The sequence below is a fragment of the Rhinolophus sinicus genome, chromosome 2 (assembly GCF_057876585.1).
Source record: "Rhinolophus sinicus isolate RSI-liver-muscle chromosome 2, RSI-T2T, whole genome shotgun sequence".
NCBI lineage: Eukaryota > Metazoa > Chordata > Mammalia > Chiroptera > Rhinolophidae > Rhinolophus > Rhinolophus sinicus.
Genome location: NC_142502.1, coordinates 18,794,297 through 18,816,360, shown reverse-complemented (window position 1 = coordinate 18,816,360; position 22,064 = coordinate 18,794,297). Strand labels below are relative to the sequence as shown.

The following is a 22,064-nucleotide window of genomic DNA, read 5'->3' as shown; positions in this document are numbered from 1 at the left end:
TTATTTTTAGAAATGATTTTAATGTAGTCCCTATTGAGTTGTTCTAGAAATAATTTTAATCTGTGTGATTTTTACATAGTTCTTTTCCATTGTAGATAACTTGAAAACATAAATCGTTCTGTGGTGTTTAAGCAGCCAGAGTGGACACATTTCTTAAATCTCTTTAAAAATTCAAAATTAGTGTTTATTCAATAGTCAAAAATAGGTAAATACAAAGGAAGCTATTTGTTATTTTATTTAATTGTCAAAAGTGTCATATTTTTTGAGGGAACACTTTCACATCTGGCCAAGAGAAATTAGTTGGTTATAGTTCTCTAAAAATCTTCCCTGAGCTTATTTTTTTAATGTTAAAAGTTAAATATGGAGATAGGGGAAGAATTTTACAAAGCAGTAATTTCCATGAGCAGACCTTGAATTCTGTAATTTTCTAAACCCATATGGTCAGAATTAGAAGAGTCATCTCCACACTTAATAAATGTATAGATACATGGAAGTTTGATAATGTGTGTTTCCCTGTTTTCAGTTAGCTAATGAATGACTCAACATTGATTTAAAAGAAAGATTATATAGGACTTTTTTCTTTTTGTTAAAATCTTACTCCTCACCTTGGAGGGCCGCCCCTGGGGCAGTGTGTGCCGCCCCTGAGCTCCACGTCGGCCTCACGGTAACCACATGCCACTGATGAGTGAGCTACACACCATCCGTCCACGCTGCCATCCGTCATCCTTAGAGCTCTCCTGGACTTCTTTTAATTCTTCTCTTTTCTCAAGCAGTTCTGTCCTCCTCGAGTTCTTTCCTTGTTTTACATGGGTCTCTATTCTTTTAAGGCCCATTTCAAATCCCACCTTCATAGGGCGCCTTTTCCAGTTGTCCTTCCTTCCACTCCCCTAGCAGTAATAGCTGTAGTAGAAATGTATGGGGTCGCACAATTACGTTCACGAACTCATCCTAGAAAAAGTGCTACCTACCTCATTGCTGAAAATCACTATGGTTACCTTCGAAGTACTCCCCTTGGGAAGCTATGCACCAATGCCAGTGCCTAGTCCACCCTTCAAAGCAATTTTGGGAGTCTTTCTGGAATGGCCATCAGAGTTGTCGTCATATTAACCTCCATGTCCTGAATGTCATCAAAATGTCTTTCCTTCTACATTTCCTTTACCTTCAGGTAAAGAAAGAAGTCATTGGGGGCCAGATCTGATGACTAGTGAGGGTGTTCCAATACAGTTATTTGTTTACTGGTTAAAAACTCCCTCACAGACAGTGCCATGTGAGCTGGTGCATTGTCGTGATGCAAGAGCCATGAATTGTTGGTGAAAAGTTCAGGTCATTTAACTTTCTCACGCAGCCTTTTCAGCACTTCCAAAGAGTAAACTTGGTTAACTGTTTGTCCAGTTGGTACAAATTCATAATGAATAATCCCTCTGATCTCAAAAAAGTTTAGCAACATCGTTGCAACAAGTTTGTGAACTTAATTGTCTGACCTCATATGTATTTTTCTCTTGGGGTGCTTTCCCTCCTCCTTTTAGTAAACTTGTCAGTGTGCTTATCCTCCTTCTCAGACTGACCATCTTTGAGGCCAGGGCCTCTGCCTTATCCTTCCTTGTCACCCTCTGTGCTCTAGCACCAGCCATGCTCACTGTAGATGTCCTACATGAAGAGTAAGGATGGGACCAAGTACATGAAGACCTACGCATGTGGGGCCTTACCTGCCAACCTCCACTAACCTAACTACCTGCAAGTTGTCTGTATGCCAAAGCATCTTGGGAAGCAAACCGAGTTAGGGCCAGGTTGTGAGGGCCCTGTATATCAGGCTTGCTTCAGTAGGCAGTGGGACACTATTATTTTTCTACAGAACCTGTTTGTTGTTTATTTAATTTATTATTTATTGAGATAATAAATATATATATATATAACATTATATATTTCAGGTGTATAACCTTATAATTTGATATTTGTATAGTGTGCTCACAATCAAAAGTCTACCGTGTTTCCCTGAAAATAATACCTAGCTGGACAATCAGCTCCAATGCATCTTCGGAGCAAAAATTAATATAAGACCCAGTCTTATTTTACTATAAGAACCGGTATAATATAATGTAATATAATATAATATAATATAATTAATATAATATAATATAATATAATATAATATAATATAATATAATATAATACTGGGTCTTATATCAATTTTTGCTCCAAATGATGCATTAGAGCTGATTGGCCAGCTAGGTCTTATTTTCGGGGAAACACGGTATTTTCCATCCACACTGTATATTTGACCCCCTTCACCCATTTCGCCCTATCCCCACCCCACTTCCCATCTGATAACCACCAATCTGTTGTCTGCATGTATGCTCTTGTTTTTGTTTTTGTTTTGTTTGTTTGTATTCCATGTATGATTGAAATTATATGTCTTTTATTCTTTTCCTTCTGATTATTTCACTTAATAATCTCAAGATCCATCCATTGTTACACATGGCAATATTTCATGTTTTTGTGTCTGAGTAGTATTTCATTGTGTATGGATATACCAGACCTTCTTAATTCATTCATCTGTTGATTGTCACGTAGGTTGTTTCCATATCTTGGCTACTGTGAATAATACTGTAATAAACACAGGGGTACATATATCTTTTTGATTAGTGTTTTTATACTCTTTGGGTAAATAACTAAAAGAGGAACTGCTGGATCATATGGTAATTCTATACTTTTATTTTGAGGAAATCTTCATACTGTTTTGCATAATGAAAAGCCCATTTTTTTAAAACACTGAACATCTTCAGCAAACTTTGTATCTCATGAGGTACATGTTGAGAAATTATTTAAGAATGATGAGTCTGGCAGTGCTATAAAGATGAATTGGGAGGGTGGTGAGCAGGCTGTTCTCAGGAATTAAGAGAAGGAAAGCAGTGTAATATTTGGGACTTCCTACCACTTGGAATAGTTTTAGAAATAATATGCCTGCCTGTATTTAAAAGTAGAAAGACATTGGAGAGAGGAAAGCCAAAAAACAAAGTGGGAAAAATCGATATTCCAAAGACTAAAAAATGGGATTAGATTGAAAAGCAACATAGCTCAGATTAAAAAACATGGACATTTGGATAAAAGGAGAGGTTAAAAATGCTATTTATTACTTTAAAAATGTAATTAGCTAAAAAGGATACATTCTTAAGGTGAAGAACAAGCCAAATACTTAAGACTAGAAATGTTTTTGTTCCCATGTTGTTATATAATGTAATAACTGTACATATACCCTTTTTTTCACCTGATCAGTGGATCTCTTAGAGTTGAATACAACAAATGAAGTTTTCAAACAACACAAGCTGAACCAAAATGATCAGCTCCTTAGTGTTCCAGATGTCATTAACTGTCTGACAACAACTTATGACGGCCTTGAACAAATGCATAAGGATCTGGTCAACGTTCCACTCTGTGTGGATATGTGTCTCAACTGGTTGCTCAATGTATATGACACGTAAGTTTTCCATTTTTTTTGCAATTAAAATAGACATTGAACAAAATATCTTAATAATACAAAGTATGTTTTTTTGTATTCTCAGACAAACAAAATTCATAAATTTTTAAAATGAATTCTTTAAAGTAATTTCAAAGTGTAAATAGTGATATTAATTTTCAAAAATGAATGACTTTCCAAAAATTGAGTACTTAACCAACGATAGAACAAAAGAGAATGTCTACGTATTATTTTAAGATTTTTTTCCTTCAATTATAAAAGTTATAGTTGTAGGCTTTTTGTTTTCTGTTTGTTTGTTTTTTGTCACCATGCTAGGGGAAGCTTAATATAAATAATTTCGATTTCTTTCTCATTTCAGGATTTCTTATAGTATTTTTTGAAGACATTGTTTTGTATTTATTGTTACGAATTAAAATAATTGGTTCATAATAATCCACTCTGCAATTTTTTGTGACAACTTAAGAGCAGTTTGAATGGTAATTAAAGGCATTTTTGAATGTGTCTTTTGGTATTAGCTTTATTTATTGCAATGGTGGTTATATATATATATAGTATTTTAAATAATTTATGCTGTAGGGGCACTAATATCAGTAATTGAATTATGTACTCACTGTTACATAAAAAGTACTCTCAACTTTCAGCATAACTCGTTTGCCATTAATTTTGGGTTTTTTGAATGTGACAATGCATTTGTGAAATAATTCTAGGAAGACCTGCTGTGGGCTGACATTTCTGAAACATTAGGAATTATTCATTCTTCCAGCAGGGGGTTAAAATACGCAAAGATGAAATAAGAAAATTGGAACTGTTGTTTTTCTCTCAGATTCTAAGAGTTATTTTCCATTAATTAGCTGTATGAGAATTTGTGTTTATTGGCCTTTTATATGATTTAGAAAAAAAGAAGATAGAAGATAGTTCATAAATACACACATTTAACAGTTTATTCTGTATAAGAAATAAACAATGACGACAGTAACTTTAGTGATGATTTAATTAAAATTTTGTTTATTCTTTTGGTTAGAAGAATCTTTCTTTTACAATACTCACAAATATCGACTTTTTTGTTTGTTTTTTAATAATCAAATAGCCTTTGTGTTCTTGAGGGTTCTTAAGAAATTCACTGAACAACAGATAGCATGAATCTCAATTACCATAATGAAGGTGGGATTTGCTATATCCCTATCTGACATATATTAATACAGTTCATTTTAATGGAAACTTATCCTTCTATGGTAAAATATAACTGTTAGCAATTATGCACTATTAAGTTTATTTTCCATTTTTTAAACCTTTATAAGAGAAATATTCTATAGTAAATTCACTAAAATAGCTGGTTAATTAGGTGTTTTAACTACAAAGCCTATAACTTAATTTTACGTCCCAGGAAGAATGTTAAATTCATTGGATACTTAGGAACTTCATTAAGCCCTATGGAGTAGGGTTGAGGTGCACATCTTCAGCCATATTTACAGAAAGAACTGAGAAAGACGTCAAATCGCACCCTCAAATTTTCTGTGGCTCTAACGTGCTGTATTTGTTTGCTCGGGCTGCTGTTAACAAAGTACCACAGACTGAGTAGCTTAAACAACAGAAATTTATTTTCTTGCAGTTCTGGAGATTAGAAGTCCAAGAACAAGATATCAGCAGGATTGGTTTCTCCTGAGGCTGCTTTCCCTGTTTTATAGATAGAGAGCTGTTATCTCCCTGTGTCTTTACGCGGTCTTTCTTATGTGTGTGTCTGTCCTAATATCCTGCTCTTATAAAGACACCAGTCAAATTGGGTTAAGATCAACACTAATGACCTCATTTTAACTTAGTTACCACTTTACAGATCCTAACTCCAAATACAGTTACATTCTGAGGTATTGGGAGTTAGGACTTCGGTGTATGAATTTTAGAGAGCTATAATTCAGCCTATTGCACATGCATATGCTGTTTTCACTGGACAGCCTGAAGGGGATAGTGCCACTTAGTTGGGAAGGAAGCAGTGTGTGAAATATTGGGATTCATATTCTAGGAAGTTGAGTGTTCATATATTTCTACCTTCCACCATCAAATGTGAACACATGGGAAATGCTTCATCACTAAGGTACTGTTTCTCATTTAGAAAGACAGTATCTTGAAATTTTCCATTTCAAAGGAAAAAAATCTTTTAGGATGTACTTCCTTTTTATGCCGAAGAAAAAATAGCAAAGAGCATGCTGGGTTAGAACAATGTCTATTCTGTCTAGTTTTCTATGTCGGAGAGGAATATCATGAATTAACCTTGGGAAGAAACACATTCACTCATGTGATGGTAGTTTCTGATGACCAGAGTTGATTGGCTAAATTTCTCTAATAACTATGACTTGTTCACTTGTCTAAATAAGCGTTTTTAGCTCTTTTCAAGCCATTAGTTCCCTTTGAGAATCTGATGGAAACTATGTTCTACTTTTTCCTATGCACCGGAAAATAATGGACCCCAAAGAAGTCTCTGAAACTTGGAAATGGTACCACGATCTAATCCTTCCATTTATTCAGCTACCTGACATTCATTCATTAACCATTTATTTTTGACTGTCTTTGTGTAATATAATGCAGCTGGTACTAGCATTTTCAGGTCTTGAAGTATATTCAACCAGCTCTTGAAATAATGAGTGATGCACCCATAGCAGATCATAGATTTCTAAAAGTAGGATTTTGAGGATCCTCCATTTTGCCCTCTTCATTTTACTGATTGAGACACTGACCCAGTAAGACAAGACAGTTTATCCTCGACCATATTACATATTAGCAGTAGACATGGCACTAATATTCAAATTTTTTGATAATTTCCTGATCATTCTTACCATATTGCCATGTCTCAGAAAAATAGTACTTTATAAATTATTTTGAAGTTACTATTTCTTTCAAGTTTTAACATGTACCCCACTTCTCCTAATATTCTAAATTTTGTTTTAAAAATCCATTTTCTTCTGTTGTGGATAACAAGAATCCAAACATTTGGTTCTGGTTGCTGTGTGGTTTGGTAGCCACTTAACTTTTGACATCTCAATTTCTCATCTGAAAGATTGAGATAAAATATTTGCTTGGTTTATCACACATAGATGATTATGAAGGGCAAATGAACTAATATGTAGAAAGGTCTTTATAAACCATAAAGATAAAATTGATTCCATTCATGAGTTCACAACCTTACTCAGTCTTTATCTTCCCAGGTTATGAAGTCTTAATTTTATAATCTTCCTCCTAGACTCAATGGTAATCAAAATTATTTAAATTATGACTTGAAGCAATAGTCTAGAATACTTAGTTTAAATACTTTTGTCTCTACGGAACATATTAATGTCCCTTGCTCCGGTGTTATTTTTTTCCATTTTTCCAAAATAGATATAATTTTATAAGGTGCATATCTTTCCAGTTAAACTAATTTCAGGAGTTAATTATGAAAACTATCAGGAAACCAAGTACTTAAATATTGGGTTATGTTACTCACTAATAATTTTCACTCACTCCCTATTGTCTCTCAAATCCAAATATCTTGTTTAACATCAAAGCCCTCCATCACCTGACCCAATATAACCTGGACAACTTTATCAACCATTTAGCCTTGATGCAAGCCCTGGCAACACCTGAATGCATCTTGCTACCCCCTTACCCCTGTTCTCTTGCTCAAGCTTTTCCTGTGATACTCCACTTTCTCCTAGTTGAGAAAGTGAGCCCTGTCATGCCATCAGTATCCAACTTATTACCTTCTTTATCAAATGTTGTCATACTAGTGACTACTCAGACTAATCACCAATCATTAGTCAGCCACAATTATCTTGTACTTGATTATTTCCATACGTAAAGGTTGGTGTCATATTTTCTTAGGATTCTCTAGTTGTTTCTTATCTCACTTCCCAGCTAGTGTGTGAGCTTATGGGTAGGAAATGTGTCTTACTTTTCTGTGGGTTCCTATAGTACGTAGAAGTATGCTGGTATCACAGGAGGCCTTTGTAACTCTTGATGGTATGATGAATGGATGATTGCCATTTTCAGTGGTCCTTTCTTGCTATATTAACTCACATACATATTATATAAGCTCTAGCTATCTATTTTGAGTCTTGCATCTACAATTATTAATAAATTTTCATTCATAGTGTTTATAGAAATGAAATCTTTTCAAGCTTTATAATTAAAGTTTTCATTTTGACTTAATTTGTTTTCCTAGCTCATATGTTGTGTGTAAAGTGACTTCAGGTTATATATTCTTCCAGCCTAGGTCAAACATACTATTAAAATATGTCATGAAATTGTGTGGGTTTAACATTAATTATTAAATGTGAATAGAAAAGTTATATCTTTAAGATACAGTCGTTTTTTAATTGTTTACCCTCAAGAAAATAGATATTCAGAAATATCAGAATATTCAGAATATACTGTATTCAATTTTAAATTCATGTAACACATTGAGATTCTTATAATTTCAGGGGTCGGACTGGAAAAATCAGAGTGCAAAGTCTGAAGATTGGCTTGATGTCTCTCTCTAAAGGTCTCTTAGAAGAAAAATACAGATGTATGTAAGATCTTTCCTATACCAATGTGTTTTTAGTAATGATAATGACAGTTTATTGGAGACTTATGTTATATGAATTGTTGGTAATAATAATTCCCATTTCTTTAACCCTTACTAAATATGTCGAGGCTAGGCAAAGGGTACCAGTACAGAGGTGTGAATTTGTGTGAAATGAAAAGTAGATTATAGGATCAAGAAGTGAGGTGCCTTGCTTGAGTGAGAACCAACCACAAATTATAGCTCATTTAATTCTTAGAATAATCACCCCGTAATGATATAGGCATTGTGATTTACATTCTCCAGCTGAAAAAATTCAATGCTGAGATAGGTTAAAAATCTAATCAAAAGCTGTAGTGACAATAAATCCTCGAGCTAGGATTAGATCATAGAGTTTTCTGACTCTAATGCCCAAGACTTTTCTATTTCTGTGTACTTCTAATGTTTAAAAGAAATAAAATTAAGACTACAACCTTTATATTAAACTTTGTACTAGAACCTGTGTACTTAAAATACTTAAAAAATTAATCAAGATGGACTAGAATTTCTGTAGACACAGTCAGACAAATAACTCTATAGTGTAAAACTTAAAAAGTGATAAAAACATATTTTGTTGTATTTGTTTTGGTGGTGTCCCTTTGTTAGTGAACAAAGAGCATCTTGACATTTGGAAAAGGACAGACTCAGGAGCCAGAGAGACCTGCCTTCAAACTTCACTTTTACCACTTAGTGGCTAAGTGACTGGGCAGGTTACAAGCTCCCACTGAATACTACAGCTAAGACATAATATTACTTCCATTTCATGCTTCAGGAAGCTGAAATTTAGCGAATTTTCTTCAGCTAAACAATGAAGCTAATAATTCTTGCTTTGAAAGCAATTAGAGATAATATGTGAAAAGTACCTTGAAATAGCAGTTGTTGAATAAATTGTAACAATTACTGCTGTGTCTCCAAACTCTTAACTACTGTAAAATAGCTTTTGATTCAATTTTGTCCATAAAATGTGAGTTACTTGATCCTGCCATTTATCTTCCCAGATGATTCTTTACAGATCTATGCATCCATTTGGGGGAGAGGGCTGGGAATACTTCTTGAATGGAGAGATACCCAAAACAAGAGGATATTTGATCACAGGGACTGTACATTTAGTCAAGTATTGCGTTTTATGTGAACAGACATATCTTTTTAAAAAACATTTATTTTCTGGGATGGCTGTGAGGTGACTTGATATTTAACTTCAGGTCTAGATCATAAAGGCTTTTCTTTCTTATGCAGTTTGACAAGAATGTCAGTGAGAAGAGATGTAGATTTGTATGAAAAGAAAAGCTGATTATAGGATCGGGAGGTGAGGTGACTTGATGGAATCATAATCTAGTAAACCGGGCAGAAAAACGCTTTGCACAAGGCTTTTGTTTGGTGGCACTTTTAGTTATCCAGAATTTAAATCATCTTCCGCATCACAATTGTCAAAGGATACCATTTTCAAAGCTGAAAAAAGCTATTTCTAGAATGAGTAAGAAAGAAAAATGTGGAATGAAAGCATCAATGTACCAAAATTAGAAACGGACTTTTTTATCATCTGTGATTTGGGATTTTCATGTGCTCCAGAAAGAATGTAGGGTTCTCTGATTGTGACAATTGTATCATGGTACTCAACTTACTCTGAAACAAATGCAAATTCAACCTCAACGTTGATCATGCATCGTAAATATGTAAGCGTGACCTGTATTTCCTAAATCACTAGTTCCGTCCTCCCTTTCTTTTTCAAGCTGATTATCAGGGAGTAACCTGAAACCAGCAGAAAGAGTTACAATATGGTGGCTGTACTTACAGAGCAAAAACAAATTCTATGCAAAATTATATATAAAAGATGTCTTTTTTATATATACATACGTTCAAACGTATTTCTGAAATGTATAATCTTTCAAATGAGGAGGGTATTTCAAGCATACATGTACTCAGACACTCATCCTATAGTGGACACACTTTCTGCAAATGTTTGGAAACATAATACTCTGTATAATGCGACATTAAATTTTCAGATTATGCAGGAAAATCAGAAGACCCTGTCATAAAAATTTCTGATATTTAATTTATTCCACAAAGTTTGCCGTTTTAGAACTTAATTAAATAAAAATCCCTTGGGTTGAAATTAAATCTAAATCTTTTTTGGGAGTATTGAGATTCAGGAAATGTTCTGAGGTTTTGTCTTTTTTTTCTTCCTTTGAGGTCCTTAGCAATTCTGATTCCAGTTTTGATTTCCCCAGTGATACCAGACTAACACTTCCTTGGTATTATTTCCTTTGTTCAAGTGAATGTTTAAGACAATTTGCTCTCCAAACTCACCAACAAAGGTGCCATCTTGGGTCATTTGGTTATCTGTCTGAACACCGATTTTGCAATGGCTAATGTCGGTGTCTTTTCCCTGGTGACACCTCCCTCTCTCCTCATGCCTTCCTGAGACTCTCCCTTGATTAGGTTCTAACAACACCTTGGCCTTCCTGCTCCTAGCTGGTGGCTTCTTAGCGTCATCAAAAGCACATTGATCGAGATCCTTTTGTATGGCCTTTTGCATTTGTCCTGTGCTAATTGATTAGAACTTGGGTTTTAGATTGTGACTTTCCTCTGACCCATTCCCACTTTCTGACACTCCTTTTTATTTCTGACTATAACATCAGAATGTGAACTTGTATAAAAATTTAGAAATACGTCAAAATGTTTAACGTTAATGGTCATCGTTTCTCTTATGTTTTGTGTGTAGTTTGCCCTTTAGAGTGGCATAGTAGTATAGCTGTCTGCCTTAAAAGAGGAAAAACTTGGCACTGTTTCCTTCCCTGAAAATGTGCACTTCTGTGCACAGATTATTATACATACGTATCGACTCTGTTTACCTTAGTGGCCTCTTCCCAGGAACAGGTTTAAAATGACTGTGATAGTAAGAATCCTGGATAAATGTTTTCTGGCTATGATAATCTTATTTTTGACAAATGAAAAGAAACAGGTAGAACTCTAACTAAATCTAAGTGAACAAACTATAATAAAAATTAAATTTATCTTAACTGGATTTGCTTTCCCAACGTATGCTTATAATTAAATCATATTTCATTATAGTTACTGTGTTAATATCACTAAGCTTGGGTCGGTTGTTTGAAAATTCACTGTTGACAGTGTTAGATCTAGCATTATTCCCCTTAAAATAGGGGAGAATGATACAGTTTGATCTGATATTCATTTACCACGTATTGTTTGAAAATGGTTTTTAGGATACAGTAAATATTTACTCCTCTTTCTTCATTCTTGGAAAACTTAAATGAAAAATATTTACAATTTGTGTGATTTTGAATTTTCAGAACTTAGAATTTTTTTCCACAACTTATTAGTTTTATAATGAAATGGATTATTTTTATGTGAAATTTCTCCCTACTCCAAAAGTAACTTATTTAAGTATATTAGCCTTATTGCTGGAAGTACAGTATAATTTTAATTTTCAAACTATTACAAGTGGGAAATAGAAGATAAACAATACCAAACAGTTTTAATTTTATTAAATCAAGTTGAATCAAGAAAGTAATAAAGCAAAGTTAACGGGGTTTTTTGTTTGTTTGTTTGTTTTTTGGATGACTAGAAAAGCCTAAGAACTATGTGAAAGTATCCATGATTTTTGTTAATAAATCCTTAAATTTTAAATGAATGTATTTTATTACATGAAATGAAGTAAAACAAAAATAATTTTAACAGCTAATGAATAAGAGACTGATTGGGCCTAAGGAAAAAAAAACAACCTAAAAATAAAACATACCTCCCTGTACTTTCTAATGTTTCTTATATAAAGAGATTTGAGTATAGAATTCTTTAAAAGAAGTAAATATATATGTATATTTAACAGAACATTAAATTTAGGAGTGAAAACAAAATTTGACAGCAAATGTGCTACTTAAGGTACATTTATCCCTTTGACAAGTCATGAAGAAAGCTTCATTTTGGCTCACTTGTCTTTCTCAATAAGAAAGGAAATCCTTATTGAGACCATTGAATGAACCCACATGTATTTATGTGCCATTTGAAAAAGAAATTTGTATTCATTGGTGTACTTACATGTATTGACATACAACAGTAGGTCGTTTTAAGAAACATGTGGGTTAAACAGTCCCTGATTATAGATGAGTAGAGTTTCAAGGTTGTCATAATTCAGGAGACGACTGTCTGACTCATGTTCCTGTGTTTCTTTTTAAATCTGCATTGTTCAATCCCCATAACCAAAGATACATTTTACGTAAAAGAATACTGTAGGCACGTGGACGTTAACCTCTTGCCTCTCATCCTTATAGATCTCTTTAAGGAAGTGGCGGGGCCGACAGAAATGTGTGACCAGAGGCAGCTCGGCCTCTTACTTCACGATGCCATCCAGATCCCGCGGCAGCTGGGGGAAGTAGCAGCTTTTGGAGGCAGTAACATTGAACCCAGTGTTCGCAGCTGCTTCCAACAGGTAAACAGGGAGGATCGCTGGTATACAGGGTATGTCGGGAAAGGGTTTTGAGGATGTTCCGAGAAATGGAACAGCGAACTTGGCCTGGAGCCTCATGTAGAAGAGGCTGGGTACTGTCCCATTAGGTTTGTATTTTATTCCTTACGGTGTATTCGGTTCAAGGAATAGCCACGGCCTCAAAGAGACTGACTGTTTCTCAGTGTATCCATCCCAGATTTTTAACGTGTGCTATCAGCTGTCTTTTGCACTCATCCCCTCTTGCTCGCTGCTTTCCAGCCGCACTGTCTTAGTTCTGCCACTCCTGCCTTACTGCCTTTGGACGTATAAACTCTGTTTAGAATGTTCTTCCATACCCTCCACCCACAAGCCCCCTTCTCATCACTAATCCTTATTCAATCTTTAGGTCTTTGCTTAAATCTCACATCCTCTGAAAATCCTTCTCTCACCCCTTCAGATGAGGTGTGTCCCACTATATTACCTGAATTGCTTCTGCCTTCTTATGATGCTCATTGCAATTATAATTACATACTGAATTGTATAGCTGGTTGGTCAGTGTTTTTTTCTTCAATACAAACCTAAGCTCCATGAAGAAGGACTGTTTCTCTCCTCTTACTATTGTATCCTTGAACATCATAGCTACTTAATAAATATTTGCTAAATAAATGAATGAAAATGCCCTGACTTCCTTGTAGGCAACATTTTTAAAATATGTACATTAAAGATGTTATTAAAATAACAGTCTTTTTTTTGAGAACATGTGAACTAAAGGAGAATGATGTACAAAGTTTCATAGTGATCTAGGTAACTCATGTTAAACTGGAAAAGCATTTTAGTCTCTTTTTAATACTTATTGCATATAAAAGCATTTTAGAACTACCGTGTTTCCCCGAACATAAGACCTAGCCAGGCAATCAGCTCTAATGAGTCTTTTGGAACAAAAATTAATATAAGACCCGGTCTTATTTTACTATAATATAAAACCATGTCTTGTATAATATATAATATAATATAATAATATAATATAACATAATATAGTACAGTATAATACTGGGTCTTATATTAATTTTTGCTCCAAAAGACACATTAGAGCTGATAGCCTGGCTAGGTCTTATTTTCAGGTAAACAGAGTATTACTACTGGTGTTGTAAATATGCGTAAAATACAAGCCTATAATTATTTTCCCAAAGCATAACCAGTGATTTATCATTGCTGAGAAAAAGAAATGCTCATACGATCTCTTTAAGGAGAATTGATGTTATGGGTTATTATGTTTTATAATGGTCCTTTTTCTTGTTTTAGAGATACAAAACATACCAAATGAAAATTCTAAATATTATTTTCCCATGTGCTGTTTTGTAGAATGACCTTGACAAAAGCAAGAGAAAGATTTTGGTATAAATTTAACTTTGCATGTATAAAAATTACTTAATATTAAGATTTGAAGAAAAACTAAGACATTTCATGCAATTCATCATGCAATTCATAATTTGGAAATCTGGCAAAGTACATTCAGGGTGATATGCCCCCCAGAGTGATGTTATAACAGGACTGGAACAGGACACAGAAGTAACAGTTTTTTTATTTGGCACTTATCATGGCCTTCAAGTTTAGGGCGTTATCAATGAGGTTTTAGTTTCACAAATTTTCACTGTTTTAGATAAATGAATTGCATGGAATTAAAATGTTTATGTGACAAGAGTAACTTGTGTGGGTTTTGTTTTTGTTTCGTTTTTTTAAATCTGAGTATATTAAAGTATTGGGATTTTTTTTTTTCTTTTTTCAATATGACAATTTCTGCTTTTTCTCTTTTTAAATTCAAGAATTTTCTTTCCTTGAAGAACCTTAAATGTTTTGTGATTTCTCCAACCTGGAAAGAACTATGTATAATTTTGCACAGATTTTCAGATTATGAAGCAATAACACTTGCTGCAACTTAAACGAAGAAATTTTCTTTACTTTCAATATGTTTGTTTCCTCACCAGAATAACAACAAGCCAGAGATAAGTGTGAAAGAGTTTATAGATTGGATGCGTCTGGAACCACAGTCTATGGTTTGGCTGCCGGTTTTACATCGAGTGGCAGCAGCTGAGACGGCCAAACATCAGGCCAAATGCAACATCTGTAAAGAATGTCCGATAGTTGGATTCAGGTAAGATGGTCTACAACCAGGGGCAGCAGGAGATTATGTTCTGTTCTGTTTGTATCGTCTCAGTGTATGTCCATCATCCCTTTCATTTATTCCTATTTGGGGGTTTGCCTCCTAAATAAAGGAGATGTTCTGTATATTACAGCTATCTGAAAATGGCATTTCATCTTATAGCCACTACATGAAGCTTATTTATCATTATGGCTGTTATTTGTTTTATTTTGCCCCAGAAGGAGATTTTTCTGAATTTCTATTTGTATAGGTCACACAAATATTCATTCATGATGACTGCATGAGTGGGCCTGATGGAATTTGGTGATGTTCTGAAGCCTTTGGGATAAAACTTAGTAAGCAGAGAGCAAAATTTAAATACTAACTGAGAAGTTATCGAATTACTTTGTGTTACTTCTGCCAAGTTCTGTGTGAAGTAGATTAATGCTACTATTCACCATCACCCAAACGCCATACTTTAATGTAATCAGTGTGTCGGGTTCATTAGTTTGTGGCCCCAAAATGGACTGTGCAGGGTTTATGGTTTGCCCCAGGATGCAGTACCTTGGCTATCATGTTCCTTTCACCTCTTTGTCTTTAGGGGAGTATGCATTTGACCTTTTAGCATAACTATAATATGTTTCTCTTCTGGGAGGAATCTCGAAAATGGCAATCTAGAAAATGGCCCATTTAATTTGAAAATCTATTACTGGATTTGTTGTGTATAGTATCAGTATCAGTATCAGTATCCTCAATTAAACAGAATTGTTTTCATTTGACTGACTTTATCAACTTTGCTTGCATGAAGAGTGTCATTGCATTTTCTGTGGATGGCTAACTAAGAAATAGAACTCAGATTTTCCATTCTTCCGTAAATTGTGGTATGTCAGGGAGCCACTCTAAAGTGTTGTAAGTTCAGAGTGCCTTGGTACCAGTGAAGATGTATATTCTCAGAGGATAAAAAGGCAGGTGGTCAGTGTGAAGCAGAATCAGCATGAGACTGACAACCAGGATGACAGCATGGTCCAGTGGAAATCAAAGGACAAATGTTGCAAAGGGGAGGATGGAAAAGATACAGTTTAAATGCAGCAGGTTTCTTGGAGAGGCTCAATTTGAAGTACCTAGTAGATACAGATGGACAGACCAGAAAGGAAGTAGTTGGAATGTGGCAAACTTAGGATACTAGTGGGAAGACAGTCCAAATGAGAGATACAGTCATCGGAGCTAATAATCGCTGCTATTTATCAAATGCTTACTGTATGCCAGGCATTGTGCTAAAATGTGTTGCATTTACTCTTTGTAAGAAACCTGTAATATTAGTAGGATTATCTCTTCTTTATACACGAAAGAACTAAGACTCAGAGATTAGGCAACTTGCCCAAGTCCAGATATCCAGTAAGTGAACACAAAGCTAGGATTCAGACACAGTCCTTTTGACTTTGGAGTTCATGTTCTTAGTCAATATGGTATTTTTAAAAAGCAGGTTAGATTTTTAGGCCAGGAGAGATTTGACATTAAGAAGCAGTTAGATGATACTGAACAGAACAACTGATTTAACTCATTGCTTATTAGACCACAAACATTATATCTTATATAAAAAGTAATGTAAAACCACAGGAAACATCAAGATTAACTGACTTGGGAAGACTGGCTTGCATAAAACCAGCCATGTATAGCCATTGCTATTGCCCAGAGATTTGTGGTGGGACCAGATTTCTCAGAGGCTGTGGACATGGAGAGTGAGGATGGGACAAAAGACTCTAAAAAATATTAGCATTTGATTATACCTTTAAAGCTTTATTTCCTAAATAGAAAATGACCTGTAACAACTACAGCATAACATTAAGATTTATCAAAGTTGAGAAGTGTGTGCCTGGATGTTTATTATATTATTCTGTTTTTGAATAAACTTGAAATGTTTCATAAGAGAAAAATGAAAGAGCAGTTACAAAAGGTGAACTATGGTAAGCGTTGAATTTCACGTGTTTCAGTTTCCAATATTAATGTAAAATTCATATGTAGCTATCTCTAATATAAAGTATGGAGTTGACCCGGTCATCAGCGATCAAAGCTACAGCAGGATACGCAGGAGGCCGTGTATTGAGAACTGGCTCTGGAGTCAGGCTGCTTAGGTTTGAGTTCTGGATTGACTGTGTAACTATGTGACTTTGGATAAGTTACTTGGCCTTCCTGAACCTGAGTTTCTTCAACTTCAAATTCTGTGAGTGTTTCATTACAGGAATAGTTAGTACCTGAAAAATGACTAGGCAGTGCCTGTCATAGGAAGAGCAGACATTCAATAAATGTTAGCTTTTTTTTTCTTATTACCAATAAGTAATAATCATTAGTGGGATAGTAACTCAGCCTACAAGTGATACTGAAATGTTTAGTGAGCTGTCCTTAAACTGTTCCATTAAGTGGAAACGCCAGAAAAGCCTGAACAGCAGTGATGCTCAGTAGAAGGCAGGGTTGAAAAGAGGGAGAGAAGATGATCGGGATTCTTAAGAGAAGTAACAAATCATAATGTAGAAATCAAAAAGAGGGCTGGAGAAAGATGGTAGAGGTGTTTGTTAGGTGTAGCAGAGATTCTAAAGATCATATGTGAGAACAGACCTTTGATTCAGGAGAAGTCCTCGGCAATTTTAGAGAGAACTCTATCCATGTCGTGATAAGGATGGGAGGCAGGTCTCAGGCTCAGAAAAATAAGTAGGTTATTATGTGCAAACCACTGGCTCAACGAATCTAGCTGTAACTTGAAGAAAATGTCAGTTTTGAAAATGGTAAGTGACCAGTGATGTATCAGCTTCCTTTTACTTGCACATATATATTTTCCCAGTTTTCTATTTTGTGAATATAGTCTATTTCAAGTTTTAAATTTCTGAATGAAGGAAAAACATGTCTGGGGTTGACACCTGGTTAATGAGACTAAGCAAAGATTTCTTTAAACTAATGGCAATTTAATGATTATACAAAGATTATGCATGGAGGAGTCAATGTAAGAACAATTCCAATAATACAACAGGGCCAAGATAGAATGGGTCTGATTAGCTCTTAGGGTTATCTCTTTCTCTAAGCTGCAAGGAAGAATAACGAACCAACTCTAGAAATAAAGGCAGAGGAGTATGAGCGTTATGGTATAACATTAACTTCACGCAGCTTGACTCCGTATCAAGCTACCACTTTAGACATATACATTTGAACTTTTATCAATACTGCTAGAGTTTTTCTTTAATTACTTCCAAATTAAATTTGAATGAAATCTTAGATTTGCAGAATGTTTTACTAGTTGGGAATTGTTTCAGTTAGGATAACATACAGCTGCTTAATAGAAGCGTAAATAAATTAGAAGCTTAGTTTCCTTTCATGTAAAAAAAAAAAGTCCTAAGATAGGAACCCAGGATTGAATGGTGGCTTCCCAGGCATCTGGGTTCATCGTTTTTTCCCTCCAGCTTTACTGAAATATAATTGACATATGACATTGTGTAAATTTAAGGTGTCTAACATGTTGATTTGATGCACTTTCTGCAAAGTGATTACCTCCATGATGTTAGCTAACACCTGTATCATGTCCCATAAGTACCATTTCTTATTTGCTGTGAGAACATTTAAAAGCTACTCTCTTAGCAATTTCCAAGTATATAATACAGTATTATTAACTATAATCACTATGCTGTACATTAGATTCCTGGAACTTACTCCTTTTATAACTGAAAGTTTGTACCCTTTGATCAACATCCCCCCTTGTCTAGTTCTGGCTTTATGGTCTGTCATCCTTAACATGTGGCTTTCATCTTCAAAGTCACTTCATGCTAACAGAATAGCCCTTCTTGATGTCAGGTCTATTTTCTAGGAAGGAGGAAGAGGGACCATGTTTCTTCCCGCTGAGTCAGTTCCTTGAAATCCCAACTCACCCACTGACTTTGACTTGCATTGCCCTGGGCACCACCATCAACAAGAGAGACTGAGAAATGCATTGTTAGCAGGGCACACTGCCCACGGTGCAAGGGCCTAGTACCAGTGAAGAAAGGGAGAGTGGCTTTCTGCCACGGAGTGATCAGCAATAGACAAAACTCTATTTAGAAGAGTCATATTTTTCAATCCATGCCGATAGGTCAAGGAGCATTATTAGTGTAGGTGAATGTTTCAAACTGATTGCTTTCCTGCCAAAATAAGCTGGATGTGGTATATGCCAATTAATTTTCATGAGATCAATTTGCAAGTGATTTTTTCAGGTCGTTTTAGAAGCTACTCGGCACTTAATAATTTACCATATTAACTTCACATAACCTTTACATTTTGTTTCCATTTTCATTCTGTTAGTCCTGTTACTTAATGTTTTTTTGATGCGATTTATTTATGTTCTTAGTTATTACCTGCCATTCTGGGAGATGGAAGATCTGGGAGGTGTTTTCCACTCTGACCCACAGAAACATAAAATTTAGAGTTTCACTCCTCTAAGTAAAATTCTGCAAATGAAGAGCAATGTACTGTGTCACTACGCAAATTCCACATTTGTAGCCAATATACACGTACCATTTGTTTCCGTGGTGATTTGGATGAATGAAATTCCTTCCACAGATGATTGATTTGAACTGAATAATAGGCATGCAAGCCAATGAATTTTATTTTCTTCTCTTTAGATATAGAAGCCTAAAGCATTTTAACTATGATGTCTGCCAGAGTTGCTTTTTTTCGGGCCGAACAGCAAAAGGTCACAAATTACACTATCCAATGGTGGAATATTGTATACCTGTGAGTACTGCGCTACTGTTTCTTGTTTGGGGGGGGGGGGTATTTTTATTTTATTTTATTGATTTTTTTGGGGGGGGTTCCATTTTTATTTATTTATTTTTTATTAGCTTCAGGTGTACAAAGCAATGTCTTAGTTAGACATTTATCATTTATATCCCTCACACAGTGATAACCCCCTCCCCTAATCTACTACCCCTCTGACATCGCATACACACATTACATTTCCACTGCCTCTATTCCTAATGCTGTACTCCACTTCTTGTAACTATATATATATATATATATATATATATATATATATATATATATAATCATATATATATGATTTCCCTATATATATATATATATAATCATAGTTGACATTCACTATTATTCAGCTTCAGCTTCAGGTGTACAGTGCAGTGATCAGGCATCTACATCATCCCTGAGGTGGTCTCCCTAATGAGACAAGTGTCCATCGGATACCCTACAAAATCTTTATAACATTATTGATTACATTCCCCAAGTTGACTTTCATATGGGGTGTTATTTTTAATGTATTGCTCGTGAATTAACCAGTGTCTAAAATAAAATTCAATTTATTTAGACAACTTTTTTTTGGGAAAAATGACTTTTAAGATTGCTTAAACATATATTCATATTTGTTTTGCTTTAAGTAAATATATGTTGAATTCATTAACACAGAATAATTATACCTTTTTTTAGAAAAATTAACTAATTGAATTTTATTTACATCTGTGTTTTTATTTTAGACATCTTTCTTGGCAGCAAAATCTTTTAAGAGCTCATGCTGTCCTATATTGAAAATTATACTATGTAATGAGAAATCATGTTTCTTTTAGACATATTTAAAAAGATTTCCTAATTACTTATTTACATTACCAAAAATGTAGAAAATGGAGAAATTAAAAAAATCCTGAATAAGCTACCTTCCAATACTTTTCCATGTCTCTGATTTTAAGATTTTATTTTTATATTTATGTAATTTTGATCCTGCTTTTTTCACTGACCATGTTGTATAATAAGTGTTCCCCCATGTTGTCACACAGTATAATTTTTCCTTGTTACAGAATATTTAATTGAGCAAATGATTCTAATTTATCTAGCCAGCCCCCTAAATTTGGACATTTAGCTTATTTTGAATTTTCTAATATTATAAACAATATTCACATGTCTTTGTGAAGAGATCTCTTTCCATATACTACATAAATTACATTTCCATAGAATAAAGTACTACAAGTGGATAATCTGGGTCAATGAATATGAGTATTTTCATGGCCAAAATACTTCATGTCATTTTCCAAAAGAGGCTTATATCACTTTACATTATTAACACATTTTGTTAATGTCCTGATTTTACTATAGCCTCACTAACATTGGATACTGATTCTTGTTATTCTTTTGATATGAAGCTATTTTTTCTGAAGTTATCTTCATTTTCTCTGAACAGCTATTTTTTTAGTCTCCTTCCAAAGAGTGAACCAAAATTTATTCATAGAGCTATACATTTTCTTTGGTTTAGGGAACTGAGTTACTTTTTGGATCAAAAATTGACAGAAAGGCAGAAAAACGTATAAAATATACACATATAAATCTCACTTACATTCTGAGGTATCTTCTCAAATAAATAGGTACCCTGTATGTGGAGAGGAAACTTCCAGACAATGTTGCAGAACTATAAATGAAATACCCATAGTGCATAATAATTTCAACTGGGAAAAAGAATTTCCCTAAGAAATATTTTGGAGCACCATTTATTACTATGATTAATATATTTAGTCACTCAACAAATAAATATTGAGTACTTACCATGTGTCATATTTTTCTCAGCTCTGATAATTCATCAGTGTAGTATCAAAATAGATAAGATTGCTCACTCTCCTGCTACTTTCCATTTAGGTAGAGGGGATATGTGTCAACAAGCAAGGAAACAAATGAGATTACAGATTGTAGTAAGTGCCTTTAAAGAAATAAATGGATAACGAGAAAGAAGATTAGAGGAGAGACTTTTAGATTAAAAAAATCAAGTCTGAGAAGTTAACAGTTGAGATTGAAGGCTGGGAAAGAATCGGCTGTACAGAGAACTAGTGGAAGGATATTTCAGAAGAAGAGACAGCACACAAGATGATCTGGAGATAGGAAAAAGGTTGGCATGAAAGGGGCACAGGAGAAAGTAGAGCATATTCTATAAGGGGAGTGCGGTAGGTAGGACTGGTTATATACTTTGAAGTGTCCAGAGCAAAATGAAATGTTAAAAAATTATTACAGCTTTCAGGATGACAACAGCAGAGCATTAAGCCAAGCTCAGCGCATTTCTAAGCATGGACCCATGCAACTGACCAGGTCATACATCTATGAAGCTGGCCCTACGGTGGGAAAGAGATGGGAATGGAGAGTGGTAGGAGATGGGATTAAAGAGAAAGGCAGGTATCAGATGATACAGAACCCTGTGGGTCATTGTAAGGAATTTGGATTGGGGAGAAATGTAGTATTGATAGTTACATAATCATAGCTAGAAATTTTGGAAACTGTATAGTTAATATCAAAATGGGAAACATCATAGAGTGAATATATGTTAGAAGATGTGTAGAAATGACTACATATTTAACCATGTATAAAGTAAGCAAAGATGTATAAAATTACTATTTTCTTGGTCTTAAACCTTTTTTTTTCTAAATTA

The 22,064-nt window shown here is 34.5% G+C and overlaps 1 protein-coding gene across 9 annotated transcripts in view; it reads left to right on the top strand.

The window, feature by feature from the left end:
- UTRN (utrophin) overlaps nucleotides 1–22,064 on the top strand; it is a 463,108-nt gene that overhangs the window by 398,396 nt on the left and 42,648 nt on the right. For all 9 annotated transcript variants that reach the window (XM_088795414.1, XM_088795413.1, XM_088795412.1 and 6 more), the window contains 5 exons: nucleotides 3,274–3,475; nucleotides 7,927–8,012; nucleotides 12,338–12,495; nucleotides 14,478–14,644; nucleotides 19,273–19,384. In XM_088795414.1, the coding sequence (XP_088651540.1) occupies nucleotides 3,274–3,475; nucleotides 7,927–8,012; nucleotides 12,338–12,495; nucleotides 14,478–14,644; nucleotides 19,273–19,384 (725 nt within the window). The remainder of the gene's footprint in view (nucleotides 1–3,273; nucleotides 3,476–7,926; nucleotides 8,013–12,337; nucleotides 12,496–14,477; nucleotides 14,645–19,272; nucleotides 19,385–22,064) is intronic.